The sequence below is a fragment of the Adiantum capillus-veneris genome, chromosome 7 (genome assembly GCF_014529385.1).
Source record: "Adiantum capillus-veneris isolate H3 chromosome 7, ASM1452938v2, whole genome shotgun sequence".
NCBI classification, from domain to species: Eukaryota; Viridiplantae; Streptophyta; class Polypodiopsida; order Polypodiales; family Pteridaceae; genus Adiantum; species Adiantum capillus-veneris.
In genome coordinates this window covers 111682626-111706725 of record NC_140937.1, presented here as the reverse complement: position 1 = coordinate 111706725, position 24100 = coordinate 111682626, and the positions used below count along the sequence as shown (strand labels likewise).

The following is a 24100-nucleotide window of genomic DNA, read 5'->3' as shown; positions in this document are numbered from 1 at the left end:
TTTAGAAGTTTGAAAGCAGATAAACCTTTGAATTCCATAATGGCCCATAAGCAATGGAGAGGAACAAAGGTGTAGTTAACCTCCTATTAAGCCAACATAGTGTAATCTTATACGACAAAATGACAAAATTATGGTGTGCCAACACGGTGAGGGCTATTTGGCATTGTCAAATTTTTACCATAACTCAAAAGTAAAAGTACTTTTCATATCCTAGAATCCCTAGGTGGGGACTCCAAAGAACACAAGACAACCGCAAGCATGGACTACCCATAATGGCCCATAAGCGATGGAGAGGAACAAAGGTGTAGTTAACCTCCTATTAAGCCAACATAGTGTAATCTTATACGACAAAATGACAAAATTATGATGTGTGCCAACACGGTGAGGGCTATTTGGCATTGTCAAATTTTTACCATAACTCAAAAGTATAAGTACTTTTCATATCCTAGAATCCCTAGGTGGGGACTCCAAAGAACACAAGACAACCGCAAGCATGGACTACCCACCTATCACAAGAAGATTTAGAAATTTTCTCATGTAGAAAAACGGAGTCTTTTCCGGTGTTTTTCATACAATAAATAACATCATGAGCTTCTGCTCGAGAGGCACCGCATACCTAGCTAGGTACGATCACCGCCTCCCTCACAGAAGCTCATGATGTTTAGGTAAGTCACAATGTGGGAATTATTGTGAGAATTTGTCCAAAACTTCTTGTGTATATTCTAACCTCATGGAGACACAATATACTTGTCCAAGAGTCTAGGTTGCATTCCAATTTCCAACCTCTAATTCGCCTCTTTAAGATGAGCACTAGTCCTCCAGACATAATGTTACAATCAATATCCTGCATTTTTGTTAAAAATGCCTTAGGCTAGTACTTCTTTACAAAATCTACTGCAAGATGCCTTCCAAAATCAAAAGGCAACCGACCCAATCTTCATCGTAGAGCATTTTGAAATCCTGACGGGCAGGTAGCATTTAGCTAGGACAAAAGTAGCAAAAACCAGAGCCAACATCCCAATATTTGTAAACCTTATAACAAGATTCATGGTTTCAAATAAAAATAGACTATAATGCTCATAAAAGAAAAAAACTTTCACCTCAATTTATTCAAGGGGAAGGTCATAATTATCTGTAATGACAATGAATTGTCACCCTAAGTATCCTCAATATTGAATGTTACCAGGATGTCTTTGCAGGATTCTCGGCATTCACATCACCATGCTCTGGAAAGTCCCATTTCATAGCTTCAAAAGACAGCCCTTTCTTATTGAGAACCTCCACGAGCTTTTCGAAAACAACTCCATTGCCCTCCGGCGTCAAATGTAAACCATCACTGCCATGCAAATGAGAGCAGCTGTAGTCAATATATGGGAACCCAGGTTGTGTTAGGGAAATTCCAAAGGAAATTATTAAAGGAAAGAGAAAATTATAGACTGTAGAAGTCATCTACACAGGATGACATAATCATTAGCACAAGCATTCACAAATACTGAGGCATACTAACTAGTGCCATCTCAGCTCTACTTAAATAAGAAACTTGTAAGCTCAACCCAAAACCTCGAGAAGTAACTCTGTTTTGTGACCCCTCTCTGGTGACCCTTCATACCATGCTTATCTTGACCCTATGAACCCATGAAGAATTTCTGCTGATGATTTTAGCTATGGTGCTCACCAAAAAATGGTATCTATCAGCCACAGAGTCCAGCATAAAACATTCTCAAGCACCAAGAAACAAATATGTAGATTGATAGCTCTATCATTTCGTATGTCATTGATGGATGGAGAAGCAAAATGTGGACTGTACATGTTGGTTGTTAGAGCTTTACCTTCACCTTCCGAGTGCTCACTCCTACTTATAGCTTTTCTCACGTGCATTTAGACCCTTGGTTGTGAGTTGGCCATCCTTTCACCGTTCTGGTAGGGATTCTAGGCACATATAGGGTCTGCACCAGACATTTGCAGACATTATATAATTACAGTTTCCCAGATTTGCGGATTTTCTGTGTTGGGTATAATTAGAGGTTTTGCCCGCCCTAGAGTTGGCTCACCATCTCAGTGCAACCGGAAACCACAGTCCACTTACTGGTCATCTTGTATCATTATGCCTCCGGAATTATTGAATTGCTCGTTTGGAAGGCTGGTCAACAAAGTTTACTTTCCCTTCTCGGTTGTGTACGCCAGCCCAAAGTAGTATAGCACATGCATGTGAAGGAAAAACACATGTACATACAACATACATATATACATTTTATAAGAAAGTACATATACTAGCTGCAAATTCAGATAAGCATCACTTTTGTTGTTCAGATGAGAAAAGAATGCTGTTAAAAAACCTCAAGTAGCTTGTCTGCCAGCCTGGTTGCTCTTGCATGCACGTCCACAGATCAATAACTGGAACCTCAGCTTCCCTGGCAACCTCTACACAAGCCTTTGCATAGTGCCCTGTGATCTCATTCTTTCGAGGGGATGCATCCTCGGGTCTTGCCCCAAAAAACTTCCTGCAAAATTAGTATTATTGAGTGAATAAAAGGCCGTGGTGAGAACAATATACTATGCAAATTTCATAATGTTTAGATTAACAATGGCTATACCAAGCTGCTACTTGCAATGTAGCCTCATCAACAGGTGGAGGTGTGATTAGCACTATAAGGGTATCCTTACTGAGGGACTGCAGAAAAAGAAAAAGCTAAGATTGACAAAGATGTATGAAACAAAGCTTAAACTAGATGTCCATCCCTCTGAAGTGAATCAAATATGGTCATTTTTTGGCATGCCTAAGACGATTATACTAATCCAAACAACATGGTAGATATAACCATATTCCTGTATAGATTTCATTTCCATACACTCAAAATCAGATTTAGCTCCCAAAAAAGATAAGAAACGTGAAAAATTCGAGGCGATGATATTTTTCAAGCGCTTCTTCCTCCGTGGCACTAACAAACAACTTTCAAAAATCCAAGATCTTCAGTATTAAGGGCATTATCTAGTGCCACGCATGCACTAGCGCTCGAAAGTTAACGCTGTGGAGAAATTTAATGCTTTGTGTGATTGTGTGATAGCAATAACAGTGCACTCTTTGCAATAATACGTAAACACCACATACTCGCAGCATATTATGTTACGATGAATTTGTAACAAGATGCAATACATGGAAAAGAGCAGGGGCCAAATCCAAGAGAGAGTCATGCATGCAGACCTTTACAGATGATATGATTTTGAGGAGATTTTCCTTGTACTCAGGCAATGGCACATACTGCCGTTTATGGCTTCCATCTGGTAACGCAGCATCATTGGCCCCAAAAAAGATTGTCACCAATGCAGGTGTGTCTTCCGAGCCCTGCAAAGAAAGCATCCATTCAAATGAGAAAAAGCCATCTGATCTATGAGAACATGCATGAGCGCCCATTTCTGGCATGACACTTGCAAGGGGAAACAAGGCTGCCATTGCAAAAAGGAAATATACAGCCCTTCTGAAACACAAAATGCGCATTTGGTGAGTAAATCCTGCACACATTCGTGATGTGCTCAGCTTTCATCACATACAAACGATACTCTCTCATCTTCAATGCAAAACACAGATATTGTTTTCATGTCTCACAGCAGGAAATAATCTGCTGAGGAGGAAGAGCGCCCATCGCGTATTGTAACCACTGAAGCCACGCAGCACTACATCGGCCTGCAAACGCATGGATGCTTGGATTAGTGTTGATGAAATGCCGTATATGTGCGTGACAATGTGTGTGTGTGTGTGTGTGTGTGGTGGTTTGGGGGAGAGAGAGAGAGAGAGAGAGAGAGAGAGAGAGAGAGAGAGACCTTGCGCGCATACCGACTGGTAAGGGCAGCTCCCCAACCACCTGCAGGCGAGAAGGACTCTTCTGTTATGGAGTCTCCAAGCAGAATGAAGCGAGGCCGCATTTTCTGTATGAGCGTGAGCTGCTTGAGATGGGCAACGCGAGAAAAATTATACTCTCCCGGGAAAATCGTTTCATACCGCCAAATAGCTATATAATAAGAGTCGTTCACACTGTCCAGCCCGTACTACCTCTTTTGGGGCGCCAGCCAATGGAGCACCTCTTACGTTGTTTACATCCTATCGTTCGTACCGCTCCGGCTGCCAAACCTCCTCTTTCTACGGACATACTCGTTCATTCTTTAACAAAAACTAGAGGGCTTCGTTGGCCGTATTTGTATTGAATTGAAGCGGATCCGAGGAGGGTAAGAGAAAACAAGAACCTAGAAGAGAAAAGTTGTGTGTGTGTGTGTGTGTGTGTGTGTGTGTGTGTGTGTGAGAGAGAGAGAGAGAGAGAGAGCTCGTGCTTTGTTTTCCACAAATCTTATTACCTTAAGTTGACATAATCCTATTTTGACAATGCAATGATCTTCATGTCCCAATTTGATATGTCTAAAAATGGAGAGAGAGCAAATGGGGGAGAGAGAGAGAGAGAGAGAGAGAGAGCTTGTTACCTTTCACCAAAGGAAGTTTTCTTGTTTCTTAATTAGTAACATCTCTTGTACATTACGATCGTGATGAGTTTATCGACATGATACTTATTTAATCCTATTTGTATATCTTGCAATCTGATCATGGAGTGAACCTTGCAAAAATGGGATAGTGCTTCAAAGGGGTACCTCATAAAAAACCACAAGGAGGGTTAATTAGAGTCTTTTCAAGCTCAATGATTGTGATCATACAAGATGTCAATGTTATTAATTGTTTGTTGTTCTATTTTTTATTTTTATAATACGAGAGAACGTGCCATTCCCATGGCAGCGTGCAATTTTTAGTGCATTCATTAATTGTTCTTTTAGTGTCAAAAATCAAAAGGTAATAATGCTGACTCACCACACGACTAAATGTATATTGCCAATGCACTTTCTAACATCAATGATGTTGGGCATCTCCCTCACTTTACCCACTGCAAGAGACGACATCCCAAGAAGGATTACCTTCAAGAAGTTTTGTGCTATTGTGAGGACACTCCATTTGCTATACATATTGATCAAATCACCGCTAAGCATGACATCATACTCCCAACAACCTCTGACAAGCAATCACATTGTAAATTATGATACGCATGTGAAAGTCTTCCATAAGGCCACAAGCCTTTAAGATGCAAGCATAGGTGAATGTATTTAATGGAGAAAGAGGTTCCATAAAAACAGTCAAGAACTTTCTTGTGACATGCATATTGGGCATATCTTGCAACCAACACGTTGCAGGTGATGACATTCCAGAGAGAATGCCAATCAAGAACTTTTCATGCTTTCATTATAGTACCACATTTGATATACATATCAACCAAGCACTATCAAGCATTGACATCCTTCACCAACAGTGCGATCCAAGTAGCTTCTCATTTATTCTCTCAGCCACATCAATGGCTTGCATAAGGCCACTGGCCTTCAAGGTGCAAGCGTAGGTGAATTCATTTGGAGAAAAGCCTTCTATTTGTATCCACTTCCAAAGCTATCCTGGCGCAATGAAGTTGGGGATATCCAAAAATGAATGCGTTTGAGGTGATCATCTTTTTACAACAAACTATGAATGACAATATAATTGTGGATTTTTGTGTCCATATCAACATCTTGTGTAGAGCCACATGCCTTCAAGATACATGCATAGGTGATTGCATCTGCTGAAAACAGACTAGATCTTTCTTTTGTGGGGCAAATCTTGCAATCAATGCATTCCAAGAGTCCACACTCCGTATAGGAAGTTGAAAACAACCGAGAGAGTTCTAGTAGTGCTCTTGTAGTGTGTATTATGCGACCAATGCATTCGAATGCTTTGCATCCATTGAAAACAGCCTAGATCATTCTGGCCCTACTCCCGTAATCAGTGCATTCAAAGAGACGACATTCTGGGCAAGGTCTCCTTAAGGACTTTTTGTGCTTTATCAAGCGCACAACATCTAGCATACATATCGACCAAGGCATTGCTTGCCAAGCATGACATCTTTTTTCATCAATAGCCCCTGACTAACAATATAAGGCTCAATTTTTTGTCTCCATATCAGCATCTTGTGTAGAGCCAAATGCCTTCAGGATGCACGCGTACGTGATTGCATCTGTTGGAAACATACTAGAGCTTTCTCCTATGGCAGATCCTGTAATCAGTGCATTCCAAGAGTCCACATTCCCGATAGGAAGCTAAAAACAACCTAGCGATTTTTGACCCTGCTCCTATTGTGCGTATCCCGCAACCAATGCTTTGCATACATTGAAAATAGCCTAGAGCTTTCTGGTGCAACTCTTCTTGCGCACATCTTGCAATTAGTGCATTCCAAGAGATGATATTCTAGAAGGAAAGGGGTGAAAGCATGTATAGGTGGCCTGGAAAGTAATGTCAAGGACATTGCTTTTTTGCGCTTAAAAGTGGGTGTTTTAAAAGTGCTTCAAATCTCAAAAAGAATATCACTCTCCTACGGTACGTCAATTAAGTCTCCTAACGTACCACAATTAATGAGACTAAATGTAATTTACTGCTGAACGCTGGATTATTGTTTGCCTCTTCTTTCCCGCTAGAAGATCTCTGCTTTGAGTTTTCTTTGTCTCTGAGATCTCTCTTGGAGCTCTATCTAGCTCCTCTCTGTCTCTCTCTCACAGAGCTCTTGCTGAGCTTTCTGTATCGCTCAACCCCCCTCTCTCTCTCTCTCTCTCTCTCTCTCTCTCTCTCTCTCTCTCTCTCTCTCTCTCTCTCTCTAAGCATGGCTCCTCTTGTGTCTGAGCTCGCGCTCATACTCTCTCTCTCAGCACTCTTTCTCTCTCTCACACAAACTCTATCTCTATAGGTTCTTCTACTTGATGATTCTTGAGGTATGTAAACACTTATTGTGCTTTGTTAGTATCTTGCTAATTAGTGCAAGAAGTGCCATGTATTAATTAAAAGTATAGCGTGTAATTATGATTTGTATTGTATTTCTTGCAGATCAATCCTTTGAAAGTACTGCAACAATGGAGCACAGTGAAGAACTGTCTATCAGCTCATCCTCATTGACTAGAGAAGCTCAACTTCAGTGCAGAAAATTAATGTGGGAATATTGGGCTGCTCAGAAACGAAAGCAACGTAAGGCAACGGTCAACTTTGTGACGGAAAGCAATACGGGGGAGATGGATGAAAGAAAGAAACGAAGGATATGTCAATCTATGGTACAACACTTTGATACATTAACCGTGGGAATGGATGCAAGTGGTAGGAAGGAAATCTTTGATGAACTTCTTCAACATCCTTGCTTCCTTACTATACAGAGTAAATCCAAAGAGTTGGAAGCAATTATGTTGAGAAACATCCGCAACACTTTGAATCATGTGAAGGTCCCAAGATCTTCAGACGAGTTTTTTGTGAAGAAATTAGCAATGTTGATGTTGGTGAATGGTGGAAGCAAGGAGCAAAACACTGACATGAGCATACCGCAAGCTGCCAAGCTTATGGGGATCCACAAAAGAAACTTATATTCAGCCAAACATCACTTAATAGTGTCAAGTGAATCCGATGGTTCGTTCCCTGCATCTGCGTGTCATAGAGATGATGCACGGAGAACTCACATCACTCAAACTGTTAAAGACATAGTCTTTCAATTTTGGACGGATGAGACGAGGGTGTCCCCCAACAAGAAAGATGTTTGCAGTAAGAGACTAGCTAGATGTTCATATGTAAAGGATCCAATCCACCTTCTTGAGGAGCCTCAGGTAATTGATATTTTTTTTAAGCACTTTTTATTGGTGCTACAACTCATATTCCTGCTACAACATTATGTTTCTATACCACTTTTCATTGGTGCTACAACTCATTACTGCCACAACATTATGTTTCTATACTTCTTTTTATTAGTCCTACAGCTTGTTTTGGTGTTTTGCACCACTTTCTAGTGGTGCTGCAACATTAAAAAGTGGTGAAACATCACTATACTGGTTTCTAATTGTATCTGAACCACTTCTACAATTTGATAAATAGTTCTAATGTTTTTGAAGCACTTCTACTTGTGTTTCCACACCACTTTTTAGTGTGTTTGAACCAGTTTTTAATGTTTTGCAGAAGGTTTTAATGTTTAAGAAACAGTTTTTACTAGAAATGCACCAACGCTTCACCGTAAACCCTACAAAGTGGTGTTCACCCACTAAAAAGTCTTGTTTACCCAATGCTAATAGACGTGTTTTACAAACTCGTAGGGGTGTTACAGGTGCAAACGTTTTTGGTGGTGCAGCTCACTTTTTCCAAGTGATGTAGCAGCTTTTAGTCATGGTGCAACAGTTATAGTAGTGCCATAGACTTTTTACTGCTGCTGCTGCACGAATGGTGCCCACCACCTTATGATGGTAACCAAAACCATATTAGTGGAGTTTGAACACATTTTGTTAGTAAACACTTACAAGTGCTGTGACACCACAATGAAGCGGTGCACACAACACTTACACGTATAAAAACCACTTTCACGTGGTGTCTCACTGCATTCAAGTGGTGAGAAGCCACTTTCATGTGCTAAGTCACTACGTCAGTCCATCACTCCATGCAAGTGGTGTGACACCACTTTCAAGTAGTAACTAAAACCTTGTCACTGCAATCAAGTGAAAAGTTCCCGCTTTCAAGTGGCCAGACACTGCATTCAAGTGACCAGAAAATGCGTTAAAGTGGTGACTGCCCACTTTGAACTAGTTTCTCACCACTTTCAAGTGGTCATCAAGTGGTGAGACACCACTTTCATGTGCAAAGTTACTACGTTAGTCATCACTCCATGCAAGTGGTGAGACACCACCTTCAAGTGGCCAAACACCGCATTCCAATGACCAGAATCCGCGTTCAAGTGGTGACTGCCCACTTTGAACTAGTTTCTCACCATTCTCAATTGGTCATCAAGTGGTGAGATACCACTTTCAAGTGGTAGCTTAAACCTTGTCACTGCAATCAAGCGGCAAGCTCCCGCTTTCTAGTGGCCAGACATCGCATTCAAGTGACCAGAATCAGCATCAAGTGGTGACTGCCTACTTTGAAGTAGTTGCTCACTAATTTCAAGTGGTCGTCAAGTACATGGTGAGACACCACTTTCATGTGCTAAGTCACTACGTTAGTCATCACTCCATGCAAGTGATGAGGCACCACTCCCAAGTGGTGAGACACCACTTTCAAGTGGTAGCTAAAACCTTGTCACTGCAATCAAGCGGCAAGTTCCCGCATTCAAGTGACCAGAATCCGCGTTCAAGTGGTGACTGCCCACTTTGAGCTAGTTGCTCACCACTCTCAAGTGGTCATCAAGCACTTTTCACAAGAGCTCCTCCACTTCCAAGTTGTGTTGGACCACTATCTAGTTCTGATGCTAGTTTGTCTCCTAGTATTTTGTCCCTCCTAGCTACTTTTTAAGTGCTAGATTTTAATTGGTGACTGGACACTTTGAACTAGTCGCTCACCACTCTCAAGTGGTCATCAAACACTTTTCACAAGAGTTCCTCCACTTTCAAGTTGTGTTGGACTACTATCTAGTACTAATGTTGGTCTATCGCCTAGTATTTTGTCCCTCCCAGCTACTTTTTAAGTGCTAGTTCTGAACTTCCCCAGAACTTTCATGTCCTTAATCACCACTTTTTAATCGTTGCCCACCATATTCAAACAGTGCACACCATTTTTTTTTGGCGGTTCATCACCGTCAAGTGGTTTGAATTCACTTTTAAGTCGTGCCAAACCACTTTTTAGCTACGTTGAATGCGGTTTCTCACCACTATTAAGTTGTCCTCACACAACCTCTTAATATTCTACCTTTTTGTATGGTTACTAGTTTCTACACTAATTTGTATTTGTGGTGCATTATTTTCACAGGTAAACAATACTACTGAATGTATCACTACTAGTTTTTAGTGGTGCACACCAATTTTTAGTGATATAGAATCACTTGAATGCTAAGTTTATTTTTAACATTTGTATACATGTATATTGCAGGTGGAGCTTTATTTAAGATTCAAGACAAAGTATGCAGATATTCAGATTTCACAACGTTGCTTCGAGTCTATGAAACCGTTCTTTGTCCGAAAATTGAGGGATCGCTACACCTGCTGCTGTATTGTGCATGTACAAATGATTTTCCTTAAAGAGGCAGTAAATCACATGCGGACTCGAAGTTTTGATCTTCATGGTTCTTGCTGCATGTGCAGCTGCCCTATATGCCTTCATCATGATGAAGTTGTCAACCATGGATGTCTTGCATACAAAAATGCAAGTATGAGTACCACTTCACTGTTGGAGTCTATACTCTACCCTATACTTGCAGAACATAGTTTCCATAGCTACCAATGCTTAATGGGAACATGCAATGCATGCGGTGTACGTAATATTCAGATCTGTCCAAGAGAAGAAGTTGAGCAGAGTAAGCAAGTATTTGTGAAGTTTTTTGAAAATATAGTGGGTGCTACTGGATTAAACAATGAAGCTAAAAAGAGCACTGTGAAAGACATTGTCCACAAGAAAATGCTGCCTAGAGAACTTTTGTGAGTGTACCAAGACCACTTGAAGAAGTATGTCACTCACAATTTTATATTTAGGTGGCAAGCACAACAGTTCAAGGACTGCATTTCTTTGTTTCCAGATGATGTGGTTGTCTCCGTCGTTGACTTTGCAAAGAACTACTCCTTCAAGGAGCAAAATGAGATCCAGTCAATGCATTGGTACACTAAGCAGGTCACTATCTTTGTCCTGATTACTTATTTCCGCATCGCATCAAGTGCAATAAAGAAGACCATGCACTTTTTTGTCTCAGATGATAAACAACATGACACCTTATTTGTGCAGCATGCTTTTCTCTTACATGCTCAATGGTTGAGAGATCAAGGGCTAAGCTTTAAGAAACATTGGGTTTGGTCAGATGGTGTAGCTTCACAATTTAAAGCAAAGCGACCGTTTTACCTTGTTGCTAGATATTGGAGCCTTACTGGCATGGAAATGAATTGGAATTTTTTTTGCTCAGGACATGGAAAGGGGGAACATGATGGGGTTGGGGCTGTCATTAAAAGGGCTCTAACTCATGAGCAATTGAAGCAAAATAGCGTGCGGTTGACTTGTGCAGTTGAAGTTGTCTCTTTTTTGAGAATGCATCTCAGTACTGGAGCAACTACTATGTATGACAAGCAAAAGAGGGAGGTCAGTAGGGTGTTCTAGGAGGTCAAGCTAGGCGATGTTCAACGATCCCATCAATGGGACTGCAAACCATTGAAGGGCTCAAGAGCAATGCACTGTGTGAATGGGTATTTTGAGAACAACACTTGGGCATTGCGATCAAAACGGTTGTCATGCTTTTGTTTTCCTTGCAGGCTTGGCCATTGGAGAAGGTGTATGAACAGATCACATGTGGAGATGTGGCAATATCACACTTTGGAGCCACTTGCTAATGATTCCCAGTCATACGGAGACTCAGACGATGAGGAGTTCCATGGTGCCACTTATGCAGGTCATTATGACTCCTTAAGCGATGCTCTCACACCTGGAGACAATTTTGCTATCACTTCTGAAAAGAATAATGAGGAGGCTGTTGACTTCTACATTTTGAAGTGTGTAGTAGCTAAGGGCCTAACAACTAACGAGCAAATTGATGCATGTGGCAACAAGATAGAGAAGCATACTTATATGGTCACAGGCCATTGGTATAAATCCCTACAAGCAAACTTGTATGAGCTATGGGATAACAAGCCAGTATTATTCATATATTCCCACTTGATAAGGGCAATAAAGTTCCCTATGGAGCCTGTAGTGCTCGATGGCATAGGAGAAGTGTTCGAACTTTCCAATGAAAACCATGAGGCAATATACAATAGCATGCCCTTTGAATTGTAAATCAAATCTGATTTTATATTATCTAGTGAAAGATTGAACAAGATGGAATTGGTGTAAACGTACGATGGAATTGACATGTTGGTTTTTGAGAATGCTTCACCACTCCCCCCCTCCCCCCCCCCCCCCCCAAACATCACCACTAAAAAGTGTTGCAGTTCCAAAAAAACGCAATAAAAATTTACCACTTTTTAGTGGTGCTAAAGTGGTTTAGCACCACTAAAAAGTGGTTAAGAATGCTTCACCACTCCCCCTGAACATCACCATTAAATGGTGTTGCAGTTCCAGAAAAGCTGTTGCAATAACACAATAAAAATTTAACCACGTTTTAGGGGTTTAGCACCACTAAAAAGTGGTTCTGAGACATTCAGAAGTGTAGAGACATGTATAGTGCAGAGATGTGTAAAGTGCCAGAACTTCTGTATATTACAAAAAGTATATTACAACAATTATCCAGAAACATCTACATATCCACCAAGAATGTACAATATATAACGTTTCTTAAATTACAGATGTACAATCTCATTCATCTCCATTTATAACAAAGTGCTCAAAGACTAGACTCAAAAGTTCATCTTTGGGATTGCTGATGGGTTTGCCTTTGTATACTCCAGGGAATTGGGGGTTAGTGCCCATCTGCACAGCCATGGCAACAGTCTCTTGGAGCTCCAGCAATATCTTCAAAATACGACCACTTCTCACATTGCCAGTTTGAGAGAGATCCCTAAAGTAATAAGTCCTATGTTCCCATATGTCTGGCGAACATGTACTGAGGATTAGCTCAATGTTAGCAGCAGTACAAGTGCTCCAAATCATTGCATCTGCTATTTGCCTCAAATCCCAAACAAATTGCTCAACATCTCTACGATAGTAGATCCACAACTTCTCGTCCACTCTTTTTAGTTTAACTCTGTCGGAAGTGGGACGTGGAGGGTGTTTAAGTTGTCAAGTCTTTGGATCACGTTTGCTTACATCTCGTTTCACGAATAGTCCATTGAGATCAAGGATGATGAGCTTTTTGATCTTGCAGAAATTCGAAACAAGATATCCCCATCCAGGGCAGTTTGGCGAAATCTCCTCAATTTCGGGGCAAACTGCTGGTTCCTGGTCTTCCTCTATCTGGTGTTACAACTGCATCCTGCTCTGCATCCTGCTCTGCTGCTATGTCTTCAACCTTCTCATCTGGCTCTTGAACATCTCCAATCCAGCTAAGTTCTGCCACATAGACAAGTACCATGCCTTAAAAACCTCAATCAGACTGACATATTAACCTTTTCAAAATACACTTGAAAAGTATACCTTCCAGGCGATTGATTTCCATTTCATTAATTTCCTGAACTTCTATGGCAACAACAGTCCACTTGGCAGGAGATACTGGAGAAAAAATAACCTCTACTTGAAGATGCTCATGATGATGTCGGAAAGAACAATACGAGTACAATAAATAGACAGTCAATGAACAATATGAGTACAATAAATAGACAATCAATGAGCAATCAACAACTAGTGAACTTAAAATAAAGCCGTCGTTTCATTACAAAGACAAAATTACAAAGAGGCTACAAAGCACAAAAGGTTAATAGGGGCTACAGAAGTTTCTTGCGGGACTTTGGTTTGGGAGGTTTAAGGTTGGGTGCTTGGAGGTTAGTCTTTTTCCGAGTAGATGAAGGCTCCTTGGATTTTTTACCTCCTGGAGTAGGCTCTGGAGGCTTGGATGCAACCTTAGCTTTTTTCTTTGGTGTGGCACGCTCTTCAGTGTTGCTCCTCTTTTTCCTACGCCCCAAAATCTCTGCACAAACATCTGAAATAAGAAGATCCGCGTCCTCATCAGACAAGTTCACTGTTGTATCCTTTTCAATTGGCTTCTCAGATGATTTTTCAACGTCCTCTACGTCCTTGTTCATTGCAGGTTCTGGCTTCAGAGGCACCTCGACTGACTCCTTGGATGTGTCACCTTGAGCTCCCACTACATCTGCTCTTTTTTCAGCCCTTTTTTTTGCCTTTTGTTGGTCCGGAGTGTCTTCACCTGCTTGTTTCTGGGATGCATTCTTATCCCCGCACCCACCACACATGCTATCAATATTGGTCTTGTGTGATGACCCAGCTTGGGAGTGTGCTACATAAAAGACAATGTAATAATACTCAATATTAAGTTATGAGAACATTCAAAGAGAAGTATGTTCCACAGAATATTACCAATTCCATCAACAGGAGATCCAAAGATTCCTTCCATTCGATCTTTCTCTGCAATTACATGGAGAAAAGAAACAAAATGGTTGACAAATGAATCTACAATTAGCTTCATATCATAAGGTATAAAAACATCAATTACATGTACCAACATGCTCATCAATGTTTGCCTCTCCAGGTGCCAGCATATTCAAATCATCTTTTAAAGGTTCCTCACATCCATGAAATAGACACTGGCCGGCAGACTTACAGGCAGTTACAAAACAAAGTGAGTGATACGGATGTTGACACCGGAGCATGTAGACACCGGTAACAACAGTCTGCATGATAGACATCCCACAAGCAACACAATCACCTAACTGCACACAGCTATTGTCCGATCCCAAATGAACAGGCGGCTTGACAGGAAGGATAGGCATTCTTGACTTGAACAAATTAATAATCGTTTCCACAAATCGAAGATACCCTGTCACCATTTCTACTTCCCATAACAAAGTGTCATGCTGACCCTGGAAAAAAATAGCACTGCGTACTTTATAAAACAGTATAAGTATTTGTGCATTACTTTCAAGAGTCTTCATCACTTTATGTGGTACCACTTAATAGTGTTATATAAACACATTTAAGTGGTCTTTTACCATATAAAATGGTCTCTAACCATTTTTTCTAATTAGAGTTTAACCACTTTTAAGTAATATCAACTACTACTAGGTGAATCAATCAAGCTCACATACCTGTAACTGTGCTGCCTCTTCACCTAGGTTATCGAGATTGTGCACTTCAATATCAAGTCCCATGTCTTTGAGATCCTCCTTTCTTATTTGAATCAAGGTCTCAAGCTTTGCCATTCCTTCCTCGTTTGGTACAAGCCCAGCCAAACATATCCTTGTTCAGTCTCTCTACAATCTTGGCGGCGCCTCGCATCAAACCAACCTGCTCATCTCTCTTTGTCTTTGATTGATCTGAAGCAATTTTTATTGCTTCGAGACATTGCTGCTTCTCTTTTAACTTTTCAGCAGCATTAGCCTTCATGTTAGAAATAGCTGCTACATCAGCCGTTGGCGCAGAAAATGTAGTCGAGGAAACATTTGACATTCCAAATGTTCCCATCGGGCCAAAGGCCCGCTTCTTTAGAAATTCCTCCTTAGCCTGCCCTGAAAATTGAGGTCCACCTGAGTATGTCTGCCAGTCAAAGCCTGTGCCAGTACTGTCAGTGTAATTAGGCATATTTTCTGCATTAAATTTTCACTCGCTTCCAAGACATGGACCGTTTGTGGACCTCCATTTCTCCAATTTCCTATTTAAAGTTTTCTATTGGCGTAACATTTTGATAACACCTTCAGCATACACAGCCCATGCAACTAAACCTTCAGAATCTCCAGCGCCCTTGCACTTCTGCCACGTAAATCCATGTGCAAAATGCACGCCTACCTCATTGTTTGGGGGAGCTCCCAGATATACTTTGTGGTATAGCAGGAGACATTCTTCATACATTTCAGGCCTCAGCCCCTTTAAATGCATCTTCTCCTTTTGGTGGCGCTTGTAAAGCCATACGCTAAGCCACTCCTCATCTGAGAAATCATCATCACATAGGAGCTTTGGATCCTGGCCAACCAAGCATAGCCCATATTCGGTATGAAAATCTTCCTTGGTGAAGCAAAATTTTGTTTAAGTGGGTAAGGCCACTCGTGGTACTTTCCACCTCCCTGTAAAAACATATATGAATGCATGTTAGTATGTAATGATCCATAATTAAACTTGTTTTATCAACAATAAGAAGTGGTTGAAATGATTTCTGCACCATTCTCAGTGGTACTGGAAAATTTTTAAGTGGTGGTGTACCACTAAATGGTTCTCAACCACTTAAAACTGGTTAGGTAACACTAAAAAGTCCTGCTACACCACTATTTGCTGGTGATACATCACCTTTTAGTGTTTCTTCACCATTTTAAAGTGGTGCTCCAGCACATAAAAGTGGGTTGAACCATTGTTCAGTTGTGCTACACCGATGTGAATTGTTGTACACAACTTAAAACTGGTGCTACACTCCTAAAAAGTGGTGCTACACCAATAGAATGTGGTATCTCCTTGTAAAGATTCATCACTTAAAAGCACTTAACAACCACTTTTAGCAAAGATGCAGAACTAAAGATTATTGCACTTTTGTAAAGCATCACTAAAAAGTGGTTCTACAACAGTGAAAGTGGTTGACCATCACGCACCACCACTTAAATGTGATTTGAACCACAAAAAGTGGTGACCACCACTTTATTGGTGTTTACCACTTTATACCAAATAACGTTCAGGTTAAGAAGCACCACTTTTCAGTGGTTCTACACACTTTTAAGGTACCGCATAACGTTCTAGTTAAGAAGCACCACTTTATAGTTGTGTTCACCACTTTATAGTGATGTTGACCACTTTATAGTGGTATTCACCACTATAAACACCACTTAAATGTAATTTTAACCACAAAAAGTGGTGAACACCACTTTATTGGTGTTTACCACTTTATACCAAATAACGTTCAGGTTAAGAAGCACCACTTTTCAGTGGGTTCTACACACTTTTAAGGTTCCGAATAATGTTCTAGTTAAGAAGCACCACTTTATAGTGATGTTGACCACTTTATAGTGATCTTCACCACTATAAAGTGGTGCTTCTTAACTAGAACATTATTCGGTACCTTAAAAGTGTGTAGAACCACTGAAAAGTGGTGCACCATCGTGATGCTTTGCTTAAAAGTGATGCGTCACCACAAAATAGTTAGGGTTTTCCACTGGAAAGTGATGCACCCATTGTATCGCGAGTTTTTAATAGAGCCTTACCTCTTTTTAGTGCTGCCCAGCACTTTAAAGTGGTCCAGTATCACTTTTAAGAGATGGTGCACCATATCAACATAACTATGTAGTGATGCAACCATGGTTTCTGCCCAAATTTAAAGGGTGCTCAGGTGCACCACTTCAACACAGCCTATCAGTGGTGCTGTACCCATAAAAAGTGGGGTTCACCCACTTGATATTTACTAGTGGTGTGCACACTACTTTTTCCTAATAAAGCAACACTTTAATTGAATCCATGGGAGAAATACCTGCATCTAACCTGCTGAACATTTTTCTTCTTAGGTGTACCCTTGGGGGACTCGGAAGTTCTTTTTGTAGCATGCATGTGCAAAAAATTCAAAAATTTTACAAGAAATAAAACCCATTTTAGAAATGCATGCATGATGCATCTAACCTGTTTTGATAGGCGACTCCTGCGTAGAGCTCTTTCCCTTCCTAGGTGTACCCTTGTCAGAGTGTGAAGGTCCTTTTGTAGCCAGGTTCTTCATCTTGAAAAAATCACAAATGCCACATAGATACAACATCAATAGTTAAATGCATTCATGCTTGAACCTGGATGATGCATTCGTATAAGCATGCACACACAGTTGATAAAATCTGCATTTATGCTTCAAGCTCCATGATGCTTCAAACTGGATGATGCATTTTTATAAAGCATTCACAAGGGTGATCAATTAGATGTGAACAATGCATATACATTCCAAAAATAAATTCTATACTCACACATCCATCATTAATAGTTACAATCCACGATTATCTTGCCACACTTTTTTTTTTTGCAATACCCTCCCCAACAGAGGGCAGACCATATCGCCAGGGGTTGAACCTGGGTCCTTACGCACCCACCCATTCACTTTAACCACTAGGCCAAGCCCCCTTTGGTTATCTTGCCACACATTTAGAGACAAAGCATACAGCGCTTCTACATCTGCATGAAGCATGTTAAAACATGTATCAATGCTACCTGGAAATGCTACCTAGGAAAACTAGCCACATTCAAATTCAACCAACATTCGAGATAGAATGCTTCAAGCTACATGATGCCACATACCTGTTGTTGCTGTCTGCAGGGGATTTTTACTGAAGTTGATGACCAGCCCAACAAAAAGTACTCCTCCTGAATTTGCTTGCTATTGTTGTGATGTTGCTACTTGTTGCTTCGGCTAGCAGAGAAACGCAAAGGGAGGAAAGAGGGAATCAGAAACCTGAATGGCACGGGCGAGACAAAGAGAGGGGGGAGGAACAAGCAAGACAGAGTGGGAGGGACGAGACTTGAGAGAATATTTGCATTAAGTGCTTGAAAGTACCTTGAGGTGATCATTAACCTCTAAACGATTTCACTTAGTACACGTCAAATTTTAACCCTTTTTTCCATAAATTTTGAATTTAATCCCACTGTTTCAAACGCCTAAACCACCCATTTTCTCAACCCCAAAAACCATATACTATATAGTGGCAAAAGCGGTCCACCTATACATGCTTTCACCCAAAGCTCCTCAAGCACTTTTTGTGCTTTCTCAAGCGCACCACATTTGGCATACATCTCAACCAAGATAGTACCAAACACGACATCTTTTTTCAACAGCCTTTGACTAACAATACAATTGTGAGTTTTTTGTTCCCATATCAGCATCTTGTGTAGAGCCAGATGCCTTCAAGATGCATGGTAGGTGATTGCATCTCGAGAGAGGTCTCGATTTTGCATCTGTTTAAAACAAACTAGAATTTTTTGGCCGTGCCCCTGTGTGACAAATCTTGCAATCATTGCATTCCAAGAGTCCACACTCCAAATAGGAAGCTCCTCAAGTACTTTCATAGAGTCACATGCCTTCCAGACAAAAGTAAAGGTGACTGAAGTTGGAGAAATACAATTGCCTTGCATCCTCTAGAAACATCCTAGAGGTTTTTGGTCCAGCTCTTGTTGTGCGTATCTCGTGACTAGTGCATTCCAAGGGATGTTGTTCCAAGTGATCCTTGCATGAGGATATAGGGAGAGCTTGCTTTGCATCCCCTGGAAAAATCCTAGGGCTTTTTGGCCCTGTTCTTGTTGCATACATCTCGCAATCAATGCATTCCAAGAGACGACATTGCAGATAGAAAGCTCCTCACGCACTTTTTGTGCTTTCTCAAGCACAACAAAGATGGCATACATATCCACCAAGATAGTGCCAAGCATGGCATCGTTTTTCAACAGCCTCTGACTCACAATATACTTTTGAATTATTAAGCCCATATCAACATCTTGTGTAGAGCCACATGCCTTCAAGATGCATGTGTAGGTGATCGCATCTGGAGAGAATCTCTTGCTTCTATCTGCTGAAAACAGACTCGAGCTTTCTCCTGTGTGGAAAACCCAGGCTACAATTAGTGCATTCCAAGAGTCCACATTCACAAGAGGAAGCTGAAAACAGCCTAGAGCTTTTGTTGTGCGTATCCTGCGACCATTGTATCCAAGAGACGCCGTTCTAAGTGATCCTTACATGAGGATATAGAGAGAGCTTGCTTTGCATCCACTGAAAACAATCTAGAGATTTCTAGCCCTACTGTTGTTGCGTAGATCCCGCAATCAATGCAGACCAAGAGACAACATTCTGGACAAGAAGCTCCTTAAGCACTTTTTGTGCTTTCTCAAGCGCATGACCACATTTGGCATACATATCAAACGATACATTGCCAAGCATGGCATCTTATTCAATAGCCTCTGACTCACAATATACTTCTAAATTTTTGTGCCCATATTAGCATCTTGCGTAGAGCCACATGCCTTCAAGATGCATGTGTAAGTGATCGTGTCTGGAGAGAGGACCTCACTTCGCATTTGTTGGAAACTGCCTACAACTTTCTCCTATGGGGAAAACCCTGCAATGAATGCATTCCAAGAGTCTACACTCCAGACAGGAAGCTCCTCAAGCACTTGTGTAGAGCCACATGCCTTCTAGATGTAAGCATAGCCTTCGAGACAAAAGGATGGGTGGCTGCATTTGGATAAATACACTTGCTATTGTTGCACATCCCGCAATCAGTGCATTCCAAGAGATGACATTCGGACAGGAACCTGCTCAAGCACTTTTTGTGCTTTCTCAAGTGCATCACATTTGGCATACATATCAACCAAGACAATGCCCACCGAGCGAAGAGATAACCTCGCTTTGCATTTGTTCAAAACAACCCAAGGATTTTGTCCATCTCGGCATCTTCCAAATTGCAACATGCCTTCAAGATGCAATCCTAGGTGATTGCATCTAGAGAGATGCGCTCGCTTCATGTAGAGAGATATGCTCGCATCGCATTAGCAAAAATTATTATAGACCTTGCTCGCTCCCCTGATGTTTGACACATGTTGCAATCAGTACGTTCCAAGAGACGAGATTTCAGACAAGAAGCACCTCAAGCACTTTTTGTGCTTTCTCAAGTGCACGACATTTGGCATACATATCGACCGGGACACTGCCAAGCACGACATCTTTTCTCAATTGTCTCTAACTAACAATATAATTGTGATTTTTTGTGCCCATATCAGCATCTTCCGTAGAGCCAGATGCCTTCAAGACGCATGCTAGGTGATTGCATTTGGCGAGAGGCCCTCACTTCGCATCTGTTGAAAACAGACTAGAGCTTTCTCTTGTGGGGCATATCCTACAATCAGTGCATTCCAAGAATCCACGCTCTGGATAAAAAACTGAAAACAACCTAGAGATTTTTTCATTGCTCCTGTTGTGCGTTTCCCGCGACCAGTGCATTCCAAGAGACGTTGTTCCAAGTCATCCTTAAATGAGAATATAGAGAGAGAGCTTGCTTTGCATCCGTTGGAAACAGAGAGAGCTTGCTTTGCATCCATTGGAAAAAATCTATAGCTTTCTGTCCCTACTCTTGTTGCGCACATCTCGCGATCAGTGTATTCCAAGAGATGACATTTCGGACAGGAAGCTCCTCAAGCATTTTTTGTGCTTTCTCAAGCACACCACAGTTGGCATACATATCGACCAAGACAGTGCCAGGCATGGCATCTTGAACTTTTTGAACAACCCTTGACTATAGCACTCTTATCATGAATTATCTCACCCAAGGGGAGGCTTTCACAGTGCTTGTAGGTCTTTGCTTCAAATCTAGTGAAAAGAACCCAAAGCTTCCTTGCCACAGCCATGTTGAGTATATCCTGCAATCAAAGCACTACAAGAGACATCCGAAAAAGGATGCCCATCAAGAACTTACGTGCTTTGGTGAGAGCACCACATTCGACATACATATCTAGCATACATACTCTCATACATGTCATCAAGGTGCAAGATGAATCTAGAGACTTGCCTTCTCATCATGAATTCTCTCTGAGTTGTTCTTGCCCTACTGGCTGCTGGGTCGAGAGCTCGTCGAGAGGTGCCTCAATTCAAGAGTTGCACTCTGCAACAGACAGCTAGTTAGATTCAATGAGTTGTTTAGCAACACGAGGACCATCACACGTGTGCCGTGAATATTAAGCAGTTGTATGTGCGCTTTCTTGTTGTCTTTTTCATGCAGCTCGCCATCATGATGAGGAAAGGTGACGCAGGCTCAGGAGGCTACACAGGGTGGAGGTAGTTGTGCAAGCAAATAGAGCCAGAGGATGATGGCATAGCGCTATCGAAAAGCATACGAGCCATATATAAACAGCATAACAAGTGAACTTGTTCTTTGAAAGTCCGACACATGGAATTACGAGAAGCCAGAGTTTTGAATATGCATGTATGCTAACAAACGAAAAATAGCGAGGAGAGCAACCACGTAGGTTAACAAGAGGGCAGCATTGCGATTTTGCCTTCTACGCTAACGAAGTAATCAGTTCTTCAAAGATTCCATCATCAAATCGTCACTCTACCCTTAGCTATCAAACCTGGCCACAGTCGCCTCCATCACTAGGACCCCTTGCAGTTCAAACACGAGAGGGTCTCAGTAGCACGCCTCGTTGAGAGAGAGAGAGAGAGAGAGAGAGAGAGAGAGAGAGAGAGAGAGAGAGAGAGAGAGAGAGAGAGAGAGAGAGAGAGAGAGAGAGAGAGAGAGAGAGAGAGAGAGAGAGAGAGAGAGAGAGAGAGAGAGAGAGAGAGAGAGAGAGAGAGAATGCCGCCGCCTCTTCCAGATTTGGTGTGTGGTGCATGCAAAAGAGATATGCCATGCAGCTTAAGAGAACGAGAGCTGCCATGAAGAATCTCAACATATTCACTTTGATTTGACCTTTTCCAAGATCGTGACCACATACTCATTGGCAGTCAAATAGGTGTCATATTGTAACGAGGTTTGGATGAGGTCTAAGGCTATTCAAAATAGGTTGTGTGTATCTCTCCATCTTCAGCTCCACCTCTACCTCCATTTCCATCTCTAGTTGCACCTGCACCTCCATCTCCATCTCTAGCTACATAGGCTATGTGAGACATCACCAACAAGCTTTCGAAGTTCATATTACGTGTCTATTTGGAGTAGGAGTATTCAATTTCGTGAAGCAATCAAGATAGTGGGTCTATTCCGATGGACATGCTACTATTGCAAGGGAGAAAAGCCATTGACCTTTGCACGGATGGAGCAATTTACCCCCTTGATCCTCAAACAGGTGCACCTCCACCATTTCACAACATCACACAGCTCTTATGATTTTTGGGTGACGGCTACCACGGATTGTTAGGCTATTGCCAGACTTTACACTTTATACTTGCAAGAGCTCTGGACACGTAATCATATTCAAACAAAACTAGACATGATGCAAGTTGCAAGCTTAGCTCAAAAGGCCAAACAACTTCGGGCAACAACCTTCACTACAAAGAAACAATTCATGGTGCAAATAGTGGAATTAAGGAAGAAACTTGTAGATTAGAAGCTTGAAAATGATAAATAAAGGATCGAATGGGTTGTAGAAAATTACATGCGCCTTCGGCTTTCCACTCGAAATCTTAGACGGCACGTCGACCACTTTACTCACCTTTCTATGCGATTCAAAAAGACACAATGAAAGCGCAGGGCTATGGGGCTCCTTGTTAAACTTGGAGGCGCTCTGTGAAATGGCCTATTAACTTTGAGAGTAGAGGAAATTAGAGAAAGTAATTTTGTGAAATTACTTTATGAGCATAGTGGGCGAACTTAATTGATGGTAACAACATAAACATAGCATTTAGTTAACATGGGATGAACAATACTTTTACAAGAGAGAGAATTTAGAGAACATGATAGTTGAGGACCGGATATATGTGGAGCCTGTCCCCCCTCCAATAGGCATTTGTATTATAGTTTCTCCCATCAAGAGAGACTTTGTGCAATACAATCTTTGTGTTCCTTGTGACCTAGGTGGTGCAATGAAGATGGAAAGCTTCATGCATCAAGAGGATAACATAAACTTTGTGGAAAGCATTAACTATCCCAAGCCTCAGTCCCAAGACCTCAAACACCTTCGAAGGTGGAGAGAGCTAGCAGGGAATGAGGGAAGGGAAGAGGAAGAAGAAACATTTCATAGGAGAAAGAATCAATTCCTCACTTATAATCACTCTTCTTGCTAGCATACATAATAACATAGTAATAAAGATGGAGAAGATGGCAAGCTTAAGCATTGAAGCATGGCTCTTGGTTGGATTTGCATTCCATAGCCAAGAGTGTTGGTGTAGGCTCTCAACCTCTCTACTTGCTTCGAGAAGGAGAGGCAGCTCTTTCACTTTGCACAATACACAATGAGAGAGAGAGAGAGAGAGAGAGAGAGAGAGAGAGAGAGAGAGAGAGAGAGAGAGAGAGGGAGATTATACCCCTCAAGCAACCCCCTTGCATGCTTTGGTCGACCCCCCCCCCCCCCCCCCCCCCCCCCCCCTCGTAGCTCATGCTTGAAGCTCATTGGACCCCTCGAGCCCTAGTCAATCACAAGCAAGAGGCATATCAATAGCCTTGGCACAAGTGTACCCCTTTCCCCTTTGAGAGACAACACATGATAAATGCCAAAACAATTAATTAAATTAACTAATTTATCATTGGATCCCTTCGTAGGCCAACCAATAGGCTTTAGGCACACCATGAAGGAAACATGAAGAGTAACTTGACAAGTGTCCCTTTTTCTTTATGTACCAAGCCTGCCTTGTGTGAGGGTGTGTGTCTTCTCTCTCATCCTCCCTCTTGTAGGGCTCGCCCCCTCCTTGTAGGGATAGTTGTTGATTTTTGCACCCCTTACCCCCAAGCACCTTAGTCAGCAAGCATGACAAAGCACCTCAAGCCTGGGTAGTTTTCCCACAAGCACCTCAGGCTCCACATT

General features: G+C 41.6%; 2 protein-coding genes and 1 pseudogene across 2 annotated transcripts; 1 reads left to right on the top strand and 2 right to left on the bottom strand.

Moving 5' to 3' along the window:
- Window positions 1–1080: 1080 nt before the first annotated feature.
- Window positions 1081–3983, bottom strand: LOC147454431 (SGNH hydrolase-type esterase superfamily protein). Its single transcript, XM_086517334.1, has 6 exons — window positions 3820–3983; window positions 3605–3682; window positions 3203–3343; window positions 2595–2671; window positions 2337–2501; window positions 1081–1336 (listed from the first exon to the last, which is right to left on the bottom strand). Exons 1-6 carry the CDS (start codon window positions 3919–3921, stop codon window positions 1180–1182), a joined length of 720 nt encoding a protein of 239 aa, XP_086373460.1. The 5' UTR covers window positions 3922–3983; the 3' UTR covers window positions 1081–1179.
- Window positions 3984–6000: 2017 nt separating this feature from the next.
- Window positions 6001–22225, bottom strand: LOC147454429 (pentatricopeptide repeat-containing protein At3g09040, mitochondrial-like). The gene is made up of 6 exons (XM_086517043.1): window positions 22184–22225; window positions 20459–20614; window positions 19044–19150; window positions 18344–18434; window positions 6211–6295; window positions 6001–6113 (listed from the first exon to the last, which is right to left on the bottom strand). The coding sequence occupies exons 1-6, from the start codon at window positions 22223–22225 to the stop codon at window positions 6001–6003; spliced, it is 594 nt and encodes a 197-aa protein (XP_086373169.1).
- LOC147454430 (uncharacterized) lies at window positions 6961–7576 on the top strand (annotated as a pseudogene).
- Window positions 22226–24100: the final 1875 nt, after the last annotated feature.